At 44.2% G+C, this 20,327-nt stretch overlaps 1 protein-coding gene across 2 annotated transcripts in view; it reads left to right on the forward strand.

Annotated features, from left to right (window-relative positions):
• Window positions 1-295: 295 nt before the first annotated feature.
• Window positions 296-20,327, forward strand: part of CTNNBL1 (catenin beta like 1) — a 111,797-nt gene continuing 91,765 nt past the window's right edge. For both annotated transcript variants that reach the window (XM_074969488.1, XM_074969487.1), the window contains exons 1-2: window positions 296-451; window positions 18,221-18,409. In XM_074969488.1, the coding sequence (XP_074825589.1) occupies window positions 422-451; window positions 18,221-18,409 (219 nt within the window). In that variant the 5' untranslated portion in view covers window positions 296-421. The remainder of the gene's footprint in view (window positions 452-18,220; window positions 18,410-20,327) is intronic.

A 20,327-nucleotide genomic window follows, 5' to 3' on the forward strand; every position in this document is an offset into this window, starting at 1 on the left:
AGTGCCCCATCTGCCCCCCTCTACCCAGCACGGCCCCGCCCCAGTGCCCCACCTGCCCAGCCCAGCCCCACCCAGTGCCCCACCTGCCCCCTGCAACCAGCATGGCCCCGCCCCAGTGCCCCACCTGCCCCACTCTGCCTAGCAGGGCCCCGCCCTCGGCCCCGCCTACCCAGTAGGGCCCCGCCCCCTCTGCCCAGCACGGCCCCGCCCCTCGACTGCGTGCGTTTGAGGGCACGTAACTCACGCTCCAGCAGGATTCACAGCAGTGTGGCGCGCCCCCCCCGTCGCGCTTTACGGCAGCGCGGTTCCTGCTTGCCTCGAGGGGAAGCCGCTTTTTTTTTTTTTGCACCGCGCTTTACGGCAGCGTGTTGTCCATCCCTCCGGTTTTGCGACCGTTGCTGGGTGCCGCTGTGCGGGGGTCATGGACGTGGGTGAGCTGCTCAGCTACCAGGTGAGGGCCGGGCCGGTCTCACAGGGGCCCGGGGGGGGGCACAGCGCCTGGCGCTGCCCCCCACTCCCGGTGCCGGAGCCTGGGCGGGGGAGGGGCTCCGCCTGCAGCCTGCTCGGGGCGGGGGCCCGTGGCCCGTGCTGGGGGGGGGACTTCCCCAGCCGCTGGGGACCCCGAGATCCCCCCCTCCCCCCCCCCGGCTAGGCCCGGGTCTCCCCGTGTGCCATGGGGGGCGGGGCTGGGGGGGGAGTGGGACTTCCCCAGCCGCTGGGGACCCCGAGATCCCCCCCTCCCCCCCCCGGCTAGGCCCGGGTCTCCCCGTGTGCCATGGGGGGCGGGGCTGGGGGGGGAGTGGGACTTCCCCAGCCGCTGGGGACCCCGAGATCCCCCCCTCCCCCCCCCGGCTAGGCCCGGGTCTCCCCGTGTGCCATGGGGGGCGGGGCTGGGGGAGACTCCGTCGCAGGGACCCCGACTCCGGGAGGCGGCACCGCGGGTGCGTGGGAGGGGCCCGCTGGCCGAGGGGAGTGGGCATCGCTCACGCCGGCGTCCCGACCCCGGATTTGGGGTCACCCCGGCCTGCCCTGCCTCAACAGCCTGGCTACCGCGTGCCTGCACCTTTGGCCGGACGCTGCCCTTATGAAGAGCTGCGAGGTGAAGCTGCTGGAAATGAGCCCTCGTTACGAAACCTCTCCGTTCATCGTGGACCCTTCCAGGGTGCAGAGTAGCAGCCGTGTTAGTCTGTGGTGTGTGCTTTGGGTCCGTCCGCCCGGGACAATTATCTGTGTTTTCAGCAGAAAGCACTGTAAACATCTGCGCCACCAATTTGTCTTAAATTGCGACTTACCTTGCCGGCTGCCCAGGGAGGACCGGTAGTCGGTCCTTAAGAGACGTTCCCATTGGTCGTGGCAAAGTAGTGAAGTTCTTGGATCCACAAATTGACCTTTCTCCATCCCCCACACCCCACATATAGAGAGTGTGTAATGCCTTGGGATGAAAGGAGACCACAGGACATATGTAGATCTTTCCACCGGCATGTCATTGTCCTAGGTCCTGCATGCCTTTCTCTTAACTGTCTAATGTTTGTCTGTGTGTCCCCACAGGGCAGTGTCTTTCTGTGCCTTTGGTCTGTTCCACACAGTAAGGGGACACTGCTAGGTCACTTTAGGCAGAAAACTTACAAGATCAATGGCAATGTCTTCACACTTTCTTGAAATTGTTTTTAATCACAATCTATCTAAATTTTATTTTTTTTCTGTAGTGTTTGCTCCTCAAATATTGTAGCAGGAAAGTGAAACAGACAAGTCTATTTTTGTTATTCCAGATGAATGAAATGCAAAAAGTAAATGTCAACATTAATGGTGAAAAGAACATTAGATTTCTAAAATCCTTCATTTCTAATATGCTGTGGTGCAGTTTGTGACACAGGAAATATTTGTTTTTAAAAGACTTAATCTGATAATCCTACTGACAATTCTTAGTAATAAAACTTCCCTCATACACTTGGCATCGGGTCTTTTCCTATGTATAGTTTGTGACCTTTTGATTCTTAGTGTACTATATTATCCTCTTGAATAGTGTTCATCTACCTTCTCATAGCCCTCAACTTTAGAAGTGGATGTGTTGGAGATGTCTAATCTCTCTTCCAACAAATATGAAGAAAATTTCCTAATATTGTGTCTGTGGTCCCTGACATCCCATGCTGCTTTCTTGTGGGTGTCTTCTAATTCCTGAAATCTGGTGCCTCAAGCTTTACCCAGTTGGTTGGGTGACCACTGCAACACATTTGTACTTTGTTGAGATCTCCAATTGTTCTTGCTTTCTTAACTGTTGAAAATGTGGCTTTAAGTTATTGTCCACAGTTGTGCTAAGTCCTTTTCCTGAATAGAGCCTATGCTGATTTCAAGCCCTGTCTTCATTACTGTTCGCCATTACATTGCACAAGTCACTTTTGAGTGTATTTTATCCAGATCCTTTTAAATCCAGTTTCCCTCCTCTTGAGTAGTGTGTGTTATTTCTTGAAGTTTGTTCTCTTGTTGGCCTACAACCAGGATAGCCTTATCAGAGAATGCTTGAACTTTTTCTAGTCAGATGTAGCAAATCACTTATTTCCTCTGACTGGAGTGAGCCTGGAATACTGTGCTGTGGGCAACTGAATGAGACCGTGTATGGTGATTTCTAGTGATCCCCCTTCAGGCATTTCCACACACGTGCTAATAAGGACTTGGAGTTTCATTCTTGAACAAACTAGTTCTTTGCCTAATAGTTCAGTACAGTATGAAACCAAAAGACACTTTAATGTATTCGCCAACATATATGTAAGCATAAAACTCCAATTTAAGAGATGTTCAGGTGGATTATTTCTGCAGTCCTTAGAACTTTCTGGAAGTGGGATTTGTTCTGACCTGTAGGGGAGGGAGCACTTGTGAATATGCTCTATTTATTTGGCTGTGACACAGGCAGCCCATTAGTTACGGCAGGGGTGGCCAGCCTGAGAAGGAGCCAGAATTTACCAATGAACATTGCTAAAGAGCCACAGTAACATGTCAAAAGAAAAGGAGTACTTGTGGCACCTTAGAGACTAACCAATTTATTTGAGCATAAGCTTTCGTGAGCTACAGCTCACGACTGAAGGCATCCGATGAAGTGAGCTGTAGCTCACGAAAGCTTATGCTCAAATAAATTGGTTAGTCTCTAAGGTGCCACAAGTACTCCTTTTCTTTTTGCGAATACAGACTAACATGGCTGCTACTCTGAAACCAGTAATATGTCAGCAGCCCCTCATCCGCTCCCCCCATCCACCCCCCAGCGCTTCCCGCCCACCAGCAGCCCTGCCAATCAGTGCCTCCCCACTCCTCCCGCCCGCCGCAATCAGCTGTTTTGCAGTGCACAGGAGGCTCTGGGGGGGAGGAGCGAGGGCATGGCAGGCTTGCGGGAAGGGGTGGAGTGGGGGCAGGACCTGAGACAGAGCAGGGGGTTGAGCAGTGAGCACTCCACAGCACGTGGGAAAGTTGGCATCTGTAGCTCCAGCCCTGGAGTCAGCACCTATGCAAGGAGCTGCATATTAACCTCTGAAGAGCCACGTGTGGCTCCGGAGCCCCAGGTTGGCCACCCATGAGTGAGGGTGTGTTTAAATTTCTGAAGTACTGTTACTTTGAGGCACAGAGGAAAAACTTCCATTGACTTTAGGTAGTTTCTGTGTTTTCCTTTCCACATGAGTGAGTTGTTCTCGAATGATGTGGAAGGGATCCTGCCTGTGCTAATTCCTCCTCTGCCTTCACCTCGGTCTGGCATCCAAATCTCCCAGCTCTTCAAACTCCAGAAAGTGCAGAGTGCTGCTTACCTTCTCGCATATTCAACAAAATGCGACCTCATCCTCTGACAGCTCCACGGGGGTCTGTTTTTTTCAGATCAAGTTCAGCACATCCTTCCTTTCTAAAATTCTTTGTGGACTTGCTCTTCCAGTGTCTCTGATCTTGCCTGTTTCCAGTCCCCTTCCTATCCATCGAGCCATCTGTCTGTGCTGACTACCAGTACTAGTCTTGCTGCTGTTGATATGAGATCCTTTCCCTCTGCTGTTCTTGTGTCTCTCCACTTTACCAACTTTCCAATCCTAAGTGAATACATTCATTTCTCAAAAAGAAAAGGAGTACTTGTGGCATCTTAGAGACTAACAAATTTAACAGGAGGCTCTGAGCTGTAGCTCACGAAAGCTTATGCTCAAATAAATTTGTTAGTCTCTAAGGTGCCACAAGTACTTCCTTTCTTTTTGCGAATACAGTCTATCACGGCTGCTACTCTGAAACCATTCATTTCTCACTGGTTTCTACCTTCTTAGTTTTCTCAGGCTCTGTTATTTATTCCAAGTATTTTGTGGTGAAATTTGTATGTATGTAAGATGTTATAAAATACAAAGTTGGGTTGTATTTCATTCAGTTCGCTTGTTTCAACAGCTGTTCTGGAAAGGACGATTTATTCCTCACATTTTTCTTGTTTGAAAATGAAAGATAGGTCCCTGTTTGATTCTTTTCTACTCCAGAGGGGAGGGCTTGCTTACATCTACTTGGGAATATTTGATATCATCTCTGATTTCTCTAAATCTTTTGAATTCCTATTTCCCAGGGAAATGATTTTTCTTCTACAGGGCTATGGATAATTTTTGAATGACAATATAACTGTCCTGTTGGGAGGCAGTGGATGAAGAAATCCTCTCTTCCTCACAGTTCTCATGGATTTGGCTGCTAGTCTTGTCACTCAACCTGTTCTCTACTTGTGGATACTTTAAAAAAAAAATTAAAAATTATTATATCCTGTAGCTTTCAGTCAAAACTGGGTTGGGGGTTAAGGGAGGGATGCTTCCATTATTGGACTGGTAGCTGAAACATAGAATTCTTAGAGGGGGTCAACAAGCATGTGGAGAACGGGGATCCAGTGGATATCTTATATTTAGATTTTCAGAAAGCCTTTGACAAGGTCCCTCATCAAACGCTCTTAAGCAAAGTAAACTGTCACGGGATAAGAGGGAAGGTCCTCTCATGGATTGGTAACTGGTTAAAAGATAGGAAACAAAGGGTAGGAATGAATGGTCAGCTCTCAGAATGGAGAGAGGTAAATAGTGGTGTCCCCCAGGGGTCTGTTCTGGGACCAGTCCTATTCAACACATTCATAAATGATCTGGAAAAAGGGGTAAACAGTGAGGTGGCAAAATTCCCAGATGTTACAAAACTACTCAAGATAGTTAAGTCCCAAACAGACTGCGAAGAGCTACAAAGGGATCTCTCAAAACTGGGTGACTGGGCAACAAAATGGCAGATGAAATTCAGTGCTGATAAATCCAAAGTAATGCACATTGGATTATACATATAAAATGGTGGGGTCTAAATTACCTGTTACCACTCAAGAAAGAGATCTTGGAGTCATTGTGGATAGTTCTCTGAAAACATCCACTCAATGTGCAGCGGCCGTCAAAAAAGCGAACAGAATGTTGCGAATCATTAAGACCGGGATAGATAATAATACAGAAAATATCATATTGCCTCTATATAAATCCATGGTACACCCACATCTTGAATACTGCGTGCTGATGTGGTCGCCCCATCTCAAAAAAGAGATATTGACTTGGAAAAGGTTCAGAAAAGGGCAACAAAAATGATTTGGGGTATGAAACGGCTGCCATATGAGGAGAGATTAATGAGTCTGGGACTTTTCAGCTTGGAAAAGAGACGATTAAGGGGGGATATGATTGAGGTCTATTAAAATCATGACGGGTGTAGAGAAAATAAATAAGGAAGTGTTGTTTACTCCTTCTCATAACACAAGAACTAGGGGTCACCAAATGAAATTAATAGGCAGCAGGTTTAAAACAAACAAAAGGAAGTATTTTTTCACACAACGCACAGTTGACCGGTGGAACTCCTTGCCAGAGGATGTTGTGAAGGCCAAGACTTTATCTAGTTCTTTTTTGAACTCTGTTATATTCATGGAGGATAGGTCCATCAATGGCTATTAGCCAGGATGGGCAGGGATGGTGTCCCTACCTCTGTTTGCCAGAAGCTGGGAATGGGTGACAAGGAATGTATCACTTGATGATTTCCTGTTCTGTTCATTCCCTCTGGGGCACCTGGCATTGGCCACTGTAGGAAGACAGGATACTGGGCTAGATGGATCTTTGGTCTGACCCAATATGGCCGTTCTTCTGTTCTGATAGAAACAGAACCTGGAAAGGATCAAAGTCCACCGATTCTCACCCCTGCAAGCAAAGGAAATAGATTTAGTGGGATAAACCATCTTGATAACGTTGGATAATCCTGCTCCAGAGGTGCCTCCTAGTAGATGATTATTGGGGGGTAGCTACACTTTTTCTCCACCTGACAAATAAAAAGCCACATAATTAAAATCCTGTTCTATTGTGGCCATTCTGCACAGTCCCTTGGTCTTCTCTGCTTTCCCCATCACAAATCATAATAATTCCTTTCCTTATATTGTTTTAGATTTCTCCTCTCTGAACAGTTAATGTGTCCCTATTTAATCAAGAAGCTGTGCTCCCTCAGTGCCAAATTTGGCAGGGATGATTTCAGGCACTATACCTTTAATTCTGCACCAAGTGCTGGTGAAAATGGGAAAAGGAATCTCTCGCAGCAGAGAATACAATTAAACTGACTCCAGCACCTGGCTGCTTATCCAGAGCTCAGGAATCCATAAACTCCAAGCGCTGCTGCAAACCAGTTGCAGATGGCCTAAACCAATGATTAAATATTGCTGCTGTTTTGCCCAGCAATGTTGTGCCCATGCCCTCTGCGCCTGGTTTCCAATTACAGTGGCAATTAAGGGGGCAGAGCCAGCTCCAGTTGTTTCCAGGCATCTCTCTCCATTGTCTCTGGAGGGGAGAAGGGGAGATGTCTTTAATCCTGCTCAGATGCAGATTTCACTGCTGCATGTAGAAATTACAAACTGCTTTGATTTTAGATAGACTGCATTTGTGAAACTAAAGGAAGTAGTGAAAGCAGGAATCAGTGGAGTAACGCTGGGCTGCACTGGCTGGGGTTATGTTCTTAAACGGTAGCTCTTGTTAAATTTGCTAAGCTTTGCTCATAGTGGGATCTGTCTCTATTAATGAAGGTGCATGACGGTGTACAGATAACTTACCATTCATTTGCTGTGTAATGAATGCATGTGAGGCTGAAGACAATTAGTGCAGCTTGAGAAGCAGTGGACTTGGTGAATATTTACAACCTTATTACCCCAGTGCATCTTCTGCAACTGATAAGCTGTTCCCAGTAACTTCAACTCTGGTCATTCCTTCTGGTTAAAGTAATAGTCCACAGCACCAGCCATTGTAGGCTGTTTGGAATGCTTGCAAGGTTCATTGTTGCCCAGTTCATCAGGAGCGAATGCCCTGAAGCTAAGAGAATGAACTTGAAATATGACTGTGAACTCTGCCTTTCCATGGGCAGTCTCCCTCCCCTCCTGTAGACTGGAAAGCTTGTAAAAGGCCCAGGAGAAACAAACCAGAGCAAAACAATACAAAATTAAAATAAGCATCACTTCCCATCCTGTCTTACGACTTGCTTGCGTATGTGAAGTGAGTTGCTGGTTCTCATATGCATGTCTAGCCATTGTATCTATCTCTCTCAAAAACCACTGTAACAGGCTTCCTTTTTGCAGTCTCAAGGTATATCTATACCGCAATTAAAAATCCACGCGTGGCCGTGCAAGCTAAATCAGGCTCTGGCTAAATTGTTGTTTAATTGTGGTGTAGATGTGTGGGCTTGGGCTGCAGCCCGATCTCTGGGACCTTCCCACCTTGTAGGGTCCCAGAGCCTGGCCTCCAGTCTGAGCCCAAACGTCTACACCGCAATTGAATAGCCCCTTAGCCTGAGTCAGCTGGCATTGGCCAGCCATGAGTGTCTAATTGCAACAGACCTACCCTCAGAAGAGAGGCCAAGGATTGAACTGACCACTGGCTTCTGGTCTTATGCTGAACGACCCAACTTTTGATGAGAGAGTCCGCAGGAGGTTCAGAATAACATATTTGAATTCAGAGTTATTTTGGGATACAGTTCAGATTTCACCTTGCTAGAGGTGATTCTTTGGGAACTTTCAGGTTGCTCTGCTGAGCACAAAGGGTGTTGCTCTCCTTTCAGGCTTTGATAACATGCAAGATGGGAAAGTATTGGGAAGTGTGCAGCTGACCATGTGGATGGGTCTTAGCAATGCTAGAAGTTCCTTTAAACCTGTTCTTGCCAGTGCCTGTTCTGCCACGGTCTGTACACAGGTTTCAGAGTAGCAGCCGTGTTAGTCTGTATCCGCAAAAAGGAAAGGAGGACTTGTGGCACCTGAGAGACTAACAAATTTATTTGAGCATAAGCTTTCGTGAGCTACAGCTCACTTCATCGGATCATGTGCCTTGGTTATTAACTTGATCTTAATGGTAGAGATGCGTCTCTTACAGCAAGATTGCAGTGTCTGTTAAAGGCTAGCCCTCTAGTTTTTGGCAGCTGTTTGTGGTATAGTCTTTCAGTAACTGGCATATCTTCATTCATCTCTGCATCACTCCCCAGCATGAAACAAAGGCAGACAACTGCAGGACTTACTGGATGTGGTATGATCAATTTTTATCCCCCTTCCATGCAAATATTTACCAGGGGTCATCACCTTAAGTTATTTCCTGCTCTTACTAGCCAGTGTCAATCTGCGGTGGGGAAAAAATCTTCAGATTTTTGTGACTTCGCAACTTTTTCCTTTTTGTGCCCCTTAAGCGGTAGCAAGCTGCCTTTTAAGACTTGTGCACCTAGTGCAGGAAAGGGGAGAGGAAAGGAGTTAAAGGAGAATTAAGACTTAAACTACATCCATGTGGCTGAAGTGCACAGGTTCCCTTCCCTATGTATTCCCCAGAGCTGTGAGTCACACCAGCCAGCGAAGTGTTTGTGAATTTTTCTTATACTTTTTTTTTTTTTTACTGTTTAGCTCTCACATTACCTAAAATTGCTCATCTCTTTTGAGTTATGGCCATGAGAAGTGAGATTGACAGCAGGCTGGTTTAACACAGGTGTTACAAACAGGATTAAGAGGTTGTTGGAAAGAGATGGCTGGAATTTTGGGGCTCGCTTTCAGAAGTCATTCTAAATTGACAACTAATGGATAGTTTTTCTTGATGGCTCTTTCGAGCTGATTGCAAGTGGCTGAGATTTGCTCACAAAGGGAGCTCTGTCCCTTAAGACGATTCCTTTCAAATGTCTTTAATAAATGATTTCTGGGCTCCATAGTAACAAAGTTACTGCCTCTGCATCATGCAAAGTAGGTATCTTTGTATTCTTAAACTAAGTGAGTTAGCCAGTGTTCTTTAAATCTTCCTGATTCGTTGAGGAAGCAGCCAGGGCTCAAAACGTGTTCCCAGATTTCTGTGGGATACACCATTTTGTTAGGTTTCAGAGGGGTAGCCGTGTTAGTCTGGATCAGAAAAACAACGAGGAGTCCTTGTGGCAACTTAGAGATTAACAAATTTATTTGGGCGTAAGCTTTCATGGGCTATAACCCACTTCATCAGATGCACAGAGTGAAAAATACAGTAGGCAAGTATAAATATACAGCACATGAAAAGATGGGAGTTGCCTTACCAAGTGGGGGGTCAGTGCTAACGAGGCCAATTCAATTTGGGTGGATGTGGCTCATTCCCAGCAGTTGACAGAAGGTGTGCGTATCGACAGAGGGAAAATTATTTTTTCTAGTGACCCAGCCACTCCCAGTCTTTATTCAGGCCTAGTTTGATGGTGTCAGGTTTGCAAATTAATTCCAGTTCTGCAGTTTCTCGTTGAAGTCTGTTTTTGAAGTTTTTTTGTTGAAGAATGGCCACTTTTAAGTCTGTTATTGAGTGTCCAGGGAGATTGAAGTGCTCTCCTACTACTTTTTGAATGTTACAATTCTTGATGTCTGATTTGTGTCCATTTATTCTTTTCCATAGAGACTGTCTGGTTTGGCCAATGTACATGGGAGAGGGGCATTGCTGGCACATGATGGCATATATCACACTGGTAGATGTGCAGGTGAATGAGCCTCTGATAGTGTGGCTGATGTGATTAGGTGCTATGATGGTGTCCCTTGAATAGATATGCGGATAGAGTTGGTACTGGGGTTTGTTGCAGGGATTGGTTTCTGGGTTAGTGTTTCTGTTGTGTGGTGTGTAGTTGCTGGTGAGTGTTTTGTGGAAAAGAATAAATCAACCCAAGTGGGTACTTGTCAGGGTGGGTTGACTTAAGTCCAAACGATTTAAATCAGTTATTTTAAATCACTCTTGTTTAATCATGATTTAAATTAAATTCACAAGCAGGAAACCTTAATTTAAAAAAATTGATTTTAATCTTCTTTTGTGTTTATATTTTTTAGTTATTTTCCTAAAGAAAGGTTGATTCTTATTGGTTGGTAACCATTACAACATGTTGATTTGCAACTAAATATAGTCTTTATGCTAAATTTGGTAATTCGTTTGGCTAACCAGGAGGATATGCTGTATTTATGTACATTTATTTAAACATTTACATAGCTATTTATTCAAGATTCTTAATTTTTCCTTTTTTATGTTTACAAGATTTTTTTTTTCTTTTTTTTTTACTTGTGATTTGTATCAAGCTCTATTTGGATCAAAACTGGAATTCAATTAAAGTGCACAAAAAGCGTTTTAAAATTATTTTTCATTAGTGAGAACTACTTTAAAAGTACTGTGTGTATATATAAGAAAGAGGGTTTTTGAAACATGTTTTGCATTTAAAGCTAATTGATTTATTAAACAAAGGAAGTATCATCTGTAATTAATAAACTGAACTGATAGTTTCTGATCACCATGCCCTTCAAGATGGTAGACCTAATAGATCTCATACTCTCAGACCTCATTTTTATTCATACATTGGAAGAGGAAAATAAGCATCCTGTTTTTTTCAACTCTTGAGTGGTTCCTCAACTTAAATAAACTAGTCATTGATCTGAACTAGTTGAATAGACTGAACTGAAGAATATGTTCTCTCTGCACCTGCAGAAGAGACTGTTGCTATCAAAAGTTGGCTTAACTCTTCAACAAACTCTGGTTCCTATTGCTTAGCTGGTGACTTCCACCGGTTCAGTGGTTTGACTTTCTTTAAAATTTCAGCAGTAAATGTACTGCCTGAAAATTATTTTCATGTAATGTAAATGGTTTGAATATATTACAGATTAGGGCTTAATAATTTCAAATTTAATTGTAAATCAGTTTTATTTTAAAAAGAAAAATGTATTTACAAAATCTGATTTTAAATACAAAAATCTGTTGTTGTTTTTTTAAATTCAAAAATCATACATTTGTATCCATACAGGTATCTGCACCTTGAAATATGTATTAACTTCTTATACTAAACAGTCTGTTCTCTGAGTACATTTCCCAGAGCTGAAGAAGAGCTCTGTGTAAGCTCGAAAGCATGTCTCTCTCACCAACAGAAGTTGGTCCAATTAAAGATATTCTCTGAACCACCTTGTCAACTTAATTTTAGATTGTTAGCTCTCTGGGGCAGGAAATGTCATTTACTGCATGTTTGTACAGTGCCTAGCGCAATGGGGCTTTGACTTGATTGAGGCCTCAAGGCACTACAGCAATATAAATAGTAAATCATTTCCATATTGTTGCATACTTAAGTTCTCCTGTAGTTCCCTGGGTTAGAATTAGGGCATGGCTACACTTGTAGATGTAGAGCGCTGTAAGTTAAACCAGCCCTCGGAGAGCGCAGTAGGGAAAGCGCTGCAGTGTGTCCACACTGTCAGATTCAAGCATGCTGGCGTGGCCACATTAGCAGCTCTTGCAACGGCCACAAAGAGCAGTGCATTGTTGTAGCTATCCCAGCATGTAAGTGGCTGCAACATGCTTTTCAAATGGGTGGGGTGGAGTGTGACAGGGAGTGTGTTGTGTGTATGTGCGGGGACAGAGAGTGGGTTTCTGGGGGGTTGAGAGCATGTCAGCATGCTGTCTTGTAAGTTCAGGCAGCAGCAGACCCCCCTCCCCCCCGCCTCTCAAGCAAGATTCCACACTAATGATTGCTTTGTCCCGGAGCAGATAAGCGTGCTGGTTGTCAGAAACGGAGCTTTGAAAGGGCATATCCACATTCTTACAGCCCAGTTCAAAACAATGACAAGAGTGGCCACTTGATTTCAGGGGATTATGGGATGTTTCCAGAGGCCCATCAGAGTGCAGTAATGCAACATCTCGTTCACACTGACTCTGGGGCGTTTCAGCTGAGACCCACCGCTTATGCTTCTCGTGGAGGTGGATTACCAGGAGTGCTCCAGCTGCAGAGTCCAGGTGCTCTAAGTGCCTTGCCAGTGTAGATGGGTCGTGAGTTAGGGTGCCCGGGGCTGCTTTAATGCGATATAACTCGCAAGTGTAGCCAAGCCCTTAGAAGATGTTTCTTGAGTAGTTGACATCAGAGGGTAGAACTCTGAAAATGGGCACAGCTGGAACTGGGCATATGGAAATGTTGTAGGCTCTTCAAAATGTTCGTTATTTACAGACTTGCTGGCACACCCAAGGCTCACTACCCTGTGTTGTATAAGACTGGTGTGAAGTGTTACGCTGCCTCCCCACACAGTCCCCGTAAGCATTTACAAGTGTTTTTAAAAAGCCACATAGTTTTGAGAAAACCTTTGAGATGATAAGGAGGACTAGTGGCACCTTAGAGACTAACCAATTTATTTGAGCGTAAGCTGTCGTGAGCTACAGCTCACTTCATCAGATGCATTCAGTGGAAAATACAGTGAGGAGATTTATATACATAGAGAACATGAAAAAATGGGTGTTATCATACACACTGTAAGGAGAGTGATCACTTAAGATGAGCTATTACCAGCAGGAGAGTGGGGGTGGGGAGCCTTTTGTAGTGATAATCAAGGTGGGCCATTTCCAGCAGTTGACAAGAATGTCTGAGGAACAGTGGGGGGGGAGGAATAAACAAGGAAATAGTTTTACTTTGTGTAATGACCCATCCACTCCCAGTCTCTATTCAAGCCTAAGTTAATTGTATCCAGTTTGCAAATTAATTCCAATTCAGCAGTCTCTCGCTGGAGTCTGTTTTTGAAGTCTTTTTGTTGTAATATTGCGACCTTTAGGTCTGTAATCAAGTGACCAGAGAGATTGAAGTGTTCTCTGACTGGTTTATGAATGTTATAATTCTTGACGTCTGATTTGTGTCCATTTATTCTTTTACGTAGAGACTTTCCAGTTTGACCAATGTACATGGCAGAGGGGCATTGCTGGCACATGATGGCATATATCACATTGGTAGATGTGCAGGTGAACGAGCCTCTGATAGTGTGGCTGATGTGCTTAGGCCCTATGATGGTGTCCCCTGAATAAATATGTGGAAAGAGTTGGCAACGGGCTTTGTTGCAAGGATAGGTTCCTGGGTTAGTGGTTCTGGTGTGTGGTTGCTGGTGAGTATTTGCTTCAGGTTGGGGGGCTGTCTGTAGGCAAGGACTGGTGTCCACATATCTATTCGGGGACACCATCATAGGGTCTAATCACATCAGCCACACTATCAGAGGCTCGTTCACCTGCACATCTACCAATGTGATATATGCCATCGTGTGCCAGCAATGCCCCTCTGTACTAACACAGCTGCTACTCTGAATCCTGTCATTATGCAAGGCACTGCATTTAGCCATATGAAGTGGAAATCTATCAACTTCATGAAATTTTAAATTGGTTAGTCTAAGGTGCCACAAGTACTCCTTTTCTTTCTCCTTACAGTGTGTATGATGATACCCATTTTTTCATGTTCTGTGTGTATATAAATCTCCTCACTGTATTTGCCACTGAATGCATCCGATGAAGTGAGCTGTAGCTCACAAAAGCTTATGCTCAAATAAATTGGCTTGTCTCTAAGGTGTCACAAGTCCTCCTTTTCTTTCTGCGAATACAGACTAGCACGGCTCCTACTCTGAAACCTTTGAGATGATGTTGAGTGTGTGCTCTGGGGGCAGAGTTAAGGTTGTTTGGGTACCTTAACTCTCTCTTTATACTTTTAAATGAACAGAAATCCAGACATTTTACATTAACCCTGATTTTATTGGGGTATTCATTATATTTGTTTGATAAGTGCAAAGTTCTTGTAAAGTTTTCTTTCCTTTATTTTTTATGATCCGCTAAACCTTAACTCCTGCTTAACAAAGTTTGTCTGAAAATTCAATTATATTCTATTGCAAATGTTTTGGTAGCATTAATAATTACACTCCAGGCATTTTCATAATTTGTCATAATGACTCTGTTACTCCATATTAGAGAAGACCCCCCTCCTCCCGAAAAAAGATGATATAATTGAGGTTGAACCAGCCTGTAAATGCCGATGATCTAGACTGCTTGCTCAGAGGAACTGGAGTTGGTTTCATGGTGCAGTTTTAATTTAGAATTCGTTCTGGTGATGTAGCCTCTTACTATGGTACATTAGCTTGCATCCGACAGACCATTTGCCCTTCATTACAGCTACGGTCTCATTGCTTTTTAATTTAAAAAATAAGAGGGAGAGAGAAATGAGAACTTGGAGTCTAGGTTGGAAAGTGTCTGGATACACAAGGAACATTCAAGGAAAATGCTTGATTTTTCTTTAACTCTTTCATGGCTTTTGTAGCACTAATTCAGTTCCATGTTTCCAGAGGAATCATTGTAGAGGAACGTTTGGGATGACCTGAGCTGTTTCTCCTGATAGTTTTTAGGTTTGAACTTTGGGCAGCAGGAGTCTGGAGTCAGTAGAACATCCTTGTCTCTGGAAATCGCTGTTTGTGAAACAGGAGCATGGTCTGCCATTCAGGGCAACATGGAAGGCACGTGTGTTTACCAGTGCTTTTCCCCGAGAGGGTGTTAGCTGGAAGAGCATTTTTATTTTTGTTTTTGACAAAAGTGTTGGTAATCGGTAGGGGGGTGTTTAAATTACTGGCTGCTGCAAACAATACATCATTTCAAAATTGATCTGTGGGGTGTTCTAAGTTGTTAATGTGCCCAGAAGGCATGTAAGGAGCACGCTTTTTAGGGCTTGTCTACACTTACATTTTATAGTGCTGAAACTTGCTGGCTCGGGGGGTGAAAAATCCCCCCCCCCCAGCGCAGCAAGTCTGAGTGCTTTAAAGCGCTAGTGTAGACAGGCTCCAAGCGCTGGGAGCTAATCCCCTCGTGGTGGTGGATTTACCAGGAGCTCATGCATGACCACACTCACACTTCAAAGTGCTGCCGTGGAAGCGTTCCTACAACAGCGCTTTGAAGTTTCCAGTGTAACCATGCCCTTAGAAATAAAGAGCATTTTTCAGTCCAGAGGATCCTGAAGTGCTTTATAGTGTATACATACATTACTGCACCAGGCATTGAAATACAGCCATTTCTGGAATGGACCTCAGCAGCTGCTTAAAAGTGTGCAGTAGAATTGCACAAGACAAATGCTACTGTCTACCAGTTGAAACAGCAGGGAATATTTAGGCAGACAGAATATAGTTAACCAAGTTTGAATGAATCTGGCAGGAGACCAGGGCTTAGCTCTCCTATTCTTACCAGAAGTGCCAAGCCATTTCTCATGATTATATGCGCACAGGACCTTAATTGTAAGTCTTCTCCCAAAGATGGCATCTTCAACAGCACAGTGCCCCTAACTATGCTACTTTTATGTCCATTAAAAAACGAGGTTGAGCCTGCTGTTCCATTTGCACTTTGCACATGGTCACAACTTCCAGTCTCTTTTGCATAATGTGGACAGCCAAGTTTTCAGTTGCCTGTCTTTCATTTAATTAAAAAAAGTATTAGTGAGGGAAACTAAATATTGGATCAGCTTATTGGAGAGGTGGTGGACTCACCATTGCTTGGAGCCTTGACAGTGAAATTTGTTACCTTTCTAAAAGGTATGTTTTAATCCAGCTCCTGGGAGAAATTCTATGGCCTCTGTGCGTGTGTGGGGTGGTTGGGCTTGATGGTTATGGAGGTCCCTTCTGGCCTTGGAACCTACGAATTCCCCTGTTTATCTCTGTCCTTATGGGCCCTTGGAGAGAACAGGATTCCATGCATTATCTCTTAATACGTTCATAACATTTGCAGCTCTACGTTAGGACAGTCACTATACTCAAATCTCATGCTTCATCTCATCCCACTCACCTGCAGGGGTCAGGAAGGATCCCCTCACCTACTCCCTCCCCAGATACACAATTGGCCAGATGCATTCTGGGTTTTTGCCTTCCTCCTGAGGCATCAAAGATTAGCCACAGTTGGAGAAACTGCATGGCGTGACCAGTGTTCTGAGATGGTACAGAGAATCCTCTTTCTTTGGTACCTGGCTGGTGTGTCTTGTTTACATGTTCAGAGTGAAACTGGTTGCCAGATTTGGGATGGGGAACGTCCCCCTCCCTTCCAACCAGATCACATTGGCTGGGATGTTGGTTTGTTTTAAGGTTTTTTGTGCCTTCATCTGCAGCAGTGAGTGTGCTAGGATCCTGTGGGTATCTCAGCTAAACAATTCCCTGCCATTGGGCTGTGACCATTGGTGGCACCGTGGTCTCTTTTTTGTTCTCTGCCAGTGGACACAATAGTTTCCTCTCCTGTGGATTGAAATGCTTAGGCTAACTAAAGTCATTGGGCTCAATATAGGGTATCAGGGTGAAAAGGAATGGCCTGTAATATACAAGAGATCAGACTAAATGATGTGATGGCCCCTTAAACTCTGTGGAATCTCTGAAAATAAATGAAATGCACTGAGATTTTGCACTGAGACAGTGTCGTAGCTGGTCTGCAACAGTATACTCATTTTAATCAAAATCACAGCAGGTCTTGGCTTATGAGCCTGAAAGAATTAGTGCCTCCTGGGGGCTAAAGTTCCCAGCATGCTGTGGAGCTGCAAATTCCCACTTGGAAGCCTGTGCTCTTATGGGACCTGGCAAGAGAGTGACACTTCCACTTTTTCTTCTCCAAAGCTGATTTTTATTTATTTATTTATTTATTTTTAAATTCTCTGTCCTCAAAGTCAGGAAGAGTCTTGATTGCAGCGAAACAGCTGCTACCTTTGTGGAAGTGGGCGGTGATCTTGAGATTGTAGATAAAGGACCAGCAAAGGAGAGAGTTGTGTTTTTGATATCTTAAGAAGGCCAAAGAGGATTTTTCAGAAAATAAATCTGCTTTGTACAATAGAAAGTGAGATGGAAAACTATGGGTGAAAGATAGACTGGTGGAGTTATTATATCACAAATATCATGGAACCAAAACCTGAGCAGCTGGCAGAGGGGAGGAAATTTTAGGTTTTTTTTTTTTTTTAAATTAATACCTAGTTTACACAGACACCTGTTAAACAGTTGGCAGAAAAGATTTCTGTGAAAGAATCAGCTGCTGTCCTTGCAATATAGGGCTGAGAGCTCTCATTCCATCTCCCTTGCCCTCCAGCAAAAAGCAGAGGAGACAGGACTTAACATTCCTCTCTTAAGGAGGGGAAGTTGATTTTTTTTCCCTAAAATCCCAAACCCAAGCCCTTACAGGTTTTCTCTGTCCACCCTAACAAGAAGTAGAACTATCCCCTTTTTCCTTCTCTGGGTTCCCTTTAATTTTGCCTGGTGAGTGGGAACCGTGGGTGAAAATAACACAGTTGCAAGCAAACGTACTATGCACATGTAGTTCCCAAACTTTCATGTCCTGCCTCTGCTGAACTGCCGCCTACAGGCCCAACACTGTCCTGGATGTGCAAATGATGAGCCTGATTCTGCATTAATTGGGCATCCAACCCAAGGTGGATTTTGGGTACGGAAAATAATTCAGAATTGGGTCTTCACCTAGGTGAGTCAGAGGACGAGGGTGCAGTATTGGAAATTCAGTGAATTCACCTCTAGACCCTGGGTCATCTGAGAGTTGGCTCACAAGTGATACAAGTCCTTGGTTCCCGAGTGAAAATGTATCCACTTCACAAAACCATTGCCTAGTCAGCTGGGCCACCAAACCCTGCTTGGGTTTGAAGTTCCAGGGGTTTTGCATGATAAGGATGTGATGTCCTGATTGATGTTCATGAGCCAACATAGGGAAGAAGGTTGACACAACTCTTGCTGGTACTATTCTTATATTTATATGACATTAAACATCACTAAATCTCTATTTCAGTTTTCAAAGTTGGTAAAAGTATTGTAAGCAAATCTAAAAATCTAATTAGCTGTGCTTAAAATAAATAAGCTTTGTCTCTGGGGCTCTGAGATAAAGGGACACAAAAGTGCTTGACTCACTCACTTTATTTCCTCTTCTTTCTCTTACCTCAGCCCAACAGAGGGACAAAAAGGCCCCGTGATGATGAAGATGAGGATATCAAAGCACGGCGGAAACAAGCCAGTGCACGGGAGCGCAGTCGCCACCGAGAAGAGGACGCTGCTGCACTGGAAGAAACTGATGATGAGAAAAAAAAACTTCTTCAGATGGTTGATAAGGAGGGAGAAGAGGAAGAAGAGGAGGTAAATCTCCGGTGTTCTGTGGGGATGGGATTGCCTGAGATGTAGTCACCTCTTCAAATCAGAGCCTTTTCTAATGAGAAAAATAAGGGTGCTTTAAGGTTGTCTGGGCCCTCTTTAAGAAGGACACTGTCAATACCATAAACCCTGTTGGTAGTTCTAATTGTATCTGTCATTGTACTCTGTGCAGTACAAATATTTGGAGGAAAAAGGAGAATGTTTTCTTAACCATTTTAACAATGGAAAATATGAAAATGAATGACACAATTATTTACCTAAGATTTACATTTCAATCTGCTTGGATGATTAAACTAACTGGTCATTTTCATTCCTGGGGCTCAAAACATCACAAGACTATTGTTTCAATTTCTAACCCTTCAGGGAATACAATAATTTTTAAGGTTTCAGAGTAGCAGCCGTGTTAGTCTGTATCCGCAAAAAGAAAAGGAGGACTTGTGGCACCTTAGAGACAAACAAATTTATTTGAGCATAAGCTTTCGTGAGCTACAGCTCACTTCATTGGATGCAGTCAGTGGAAAATACAGTGGGGAGATTTATATACACAGAGAACATGAAACAATGGGTGTTACCCTCCACCCTGTAACCAGAGTGATCAGGTACGGTGAGCTATTACCAGCAGGAGAGCGGCGGGGAGACGGACCTTTTGTAGTGATAATCAAGGTGGGCCATTTCCAGCAGTTGACAAGAACGTCTGATCAACAGCGTGGAGGGAGGGGGAAGGGGAGGAGATAAACATGGGGAAATAGTTTTACTTTGTTTAATGACCCATCCACTCAAGGCTGGGAGTGGATGGGTCATTACACAAAGTAAAACTTTTTCCCCATGTTTATTCCCCCCCCTCCCCGGACGTTTGTCAACTGCTGGAAATGGCCCACCTTGATTATCACTACAAAAGGTTTCCCTTCCTCCCCCGCTCTCCTGCTGGTAATAGCTCACCTTACCTGATCGCTCTCGTTAGTGTGTATGGTAACAACCATTGTTTTATGTTCTCTGTGTATATAAATCTCCCCACTGTATTTTCCACTGAATGCATCCGATGAAGTGAGCTGTAGCTCACGAAAGCTTATGCTCAAATAAATTGGTTAGTCTCTAAGGTGCCACAAGTCCTCCTTTTCTTTTTAATAATTTTTAAAGGCGGCTTCTAAAATAATGAACAAAAGATCCTAAGAAGGCTTGGAAAAAACTTTCAAAATATAAAATCTGTTTTAGGTGTAAACTACTTGAGTCTACTTCTAAAATTTGTGACAGGAAGTAGCTTCTGGTTCTTATTAATTTTCTAAATCCGTTAGCTTCATAGGTACTCTCAGCCTCATAGCTTCACCCACCCTCCCTCTCTTGCTAGCTCTGTAGCAGCAGTAAAGAAGCAAACGTTCTTCTGTAGAGAGAAGGAGGAGGGGGGCACAGGATTAGGGGAGCAGCTTGGCACAGTTTCAGGGCAACTGCACCTGTTTTCCCCCCTCTGTGGTCACCAAGGGCACTTCCTAGTTGTCACTTCACCTGGGCGGAGACCTGTGTCTCGTTCCCTTTTGATCTGGGGTTTTAATGCTGCACAGTTCCCAGTATTACACTGTGATATCCTTGGCAAGCCAGTCTGCCGGATGGCTGGCGCCTGCACTGTGCCTTCTCTCTGAAGGCAATGACCAGTGTATTGCTCACAGGTATAAGTTGTCACACTGCATGTTTAATCTTTTAATGTTTAAAAACATTACTGAGAAAACAGGTAAAAAGCAATATAAATTCTTACAGAAAGGCCAAAAAGCTTACCAGAGATTACACCAACTCCATCCTAGGGCTCCAGTAGGTTTTAGTTCTTCCAAACCCACAGCTGGGTTTTCCCCATAGTTAGAAATTCACCTGCCTTAGATCCAGAACCAGAACAAAGGCTGAGCAGTTCAGTCCT

Source organism: Natator depressus, chromosome 13, assembly GCF_965152275.1.
Source record: "Natator depressus isolate rNatDep1 chromosome 13, rNatDep2.hap1, whole genome shotgun sequence".
In the NCBI taxonomy this organism is placed as follows: domain Eukaryota; kingdom Metazoa; phylum Chordata; order Testudines; family Cheloniidae; genus Natator; species Natator depressus.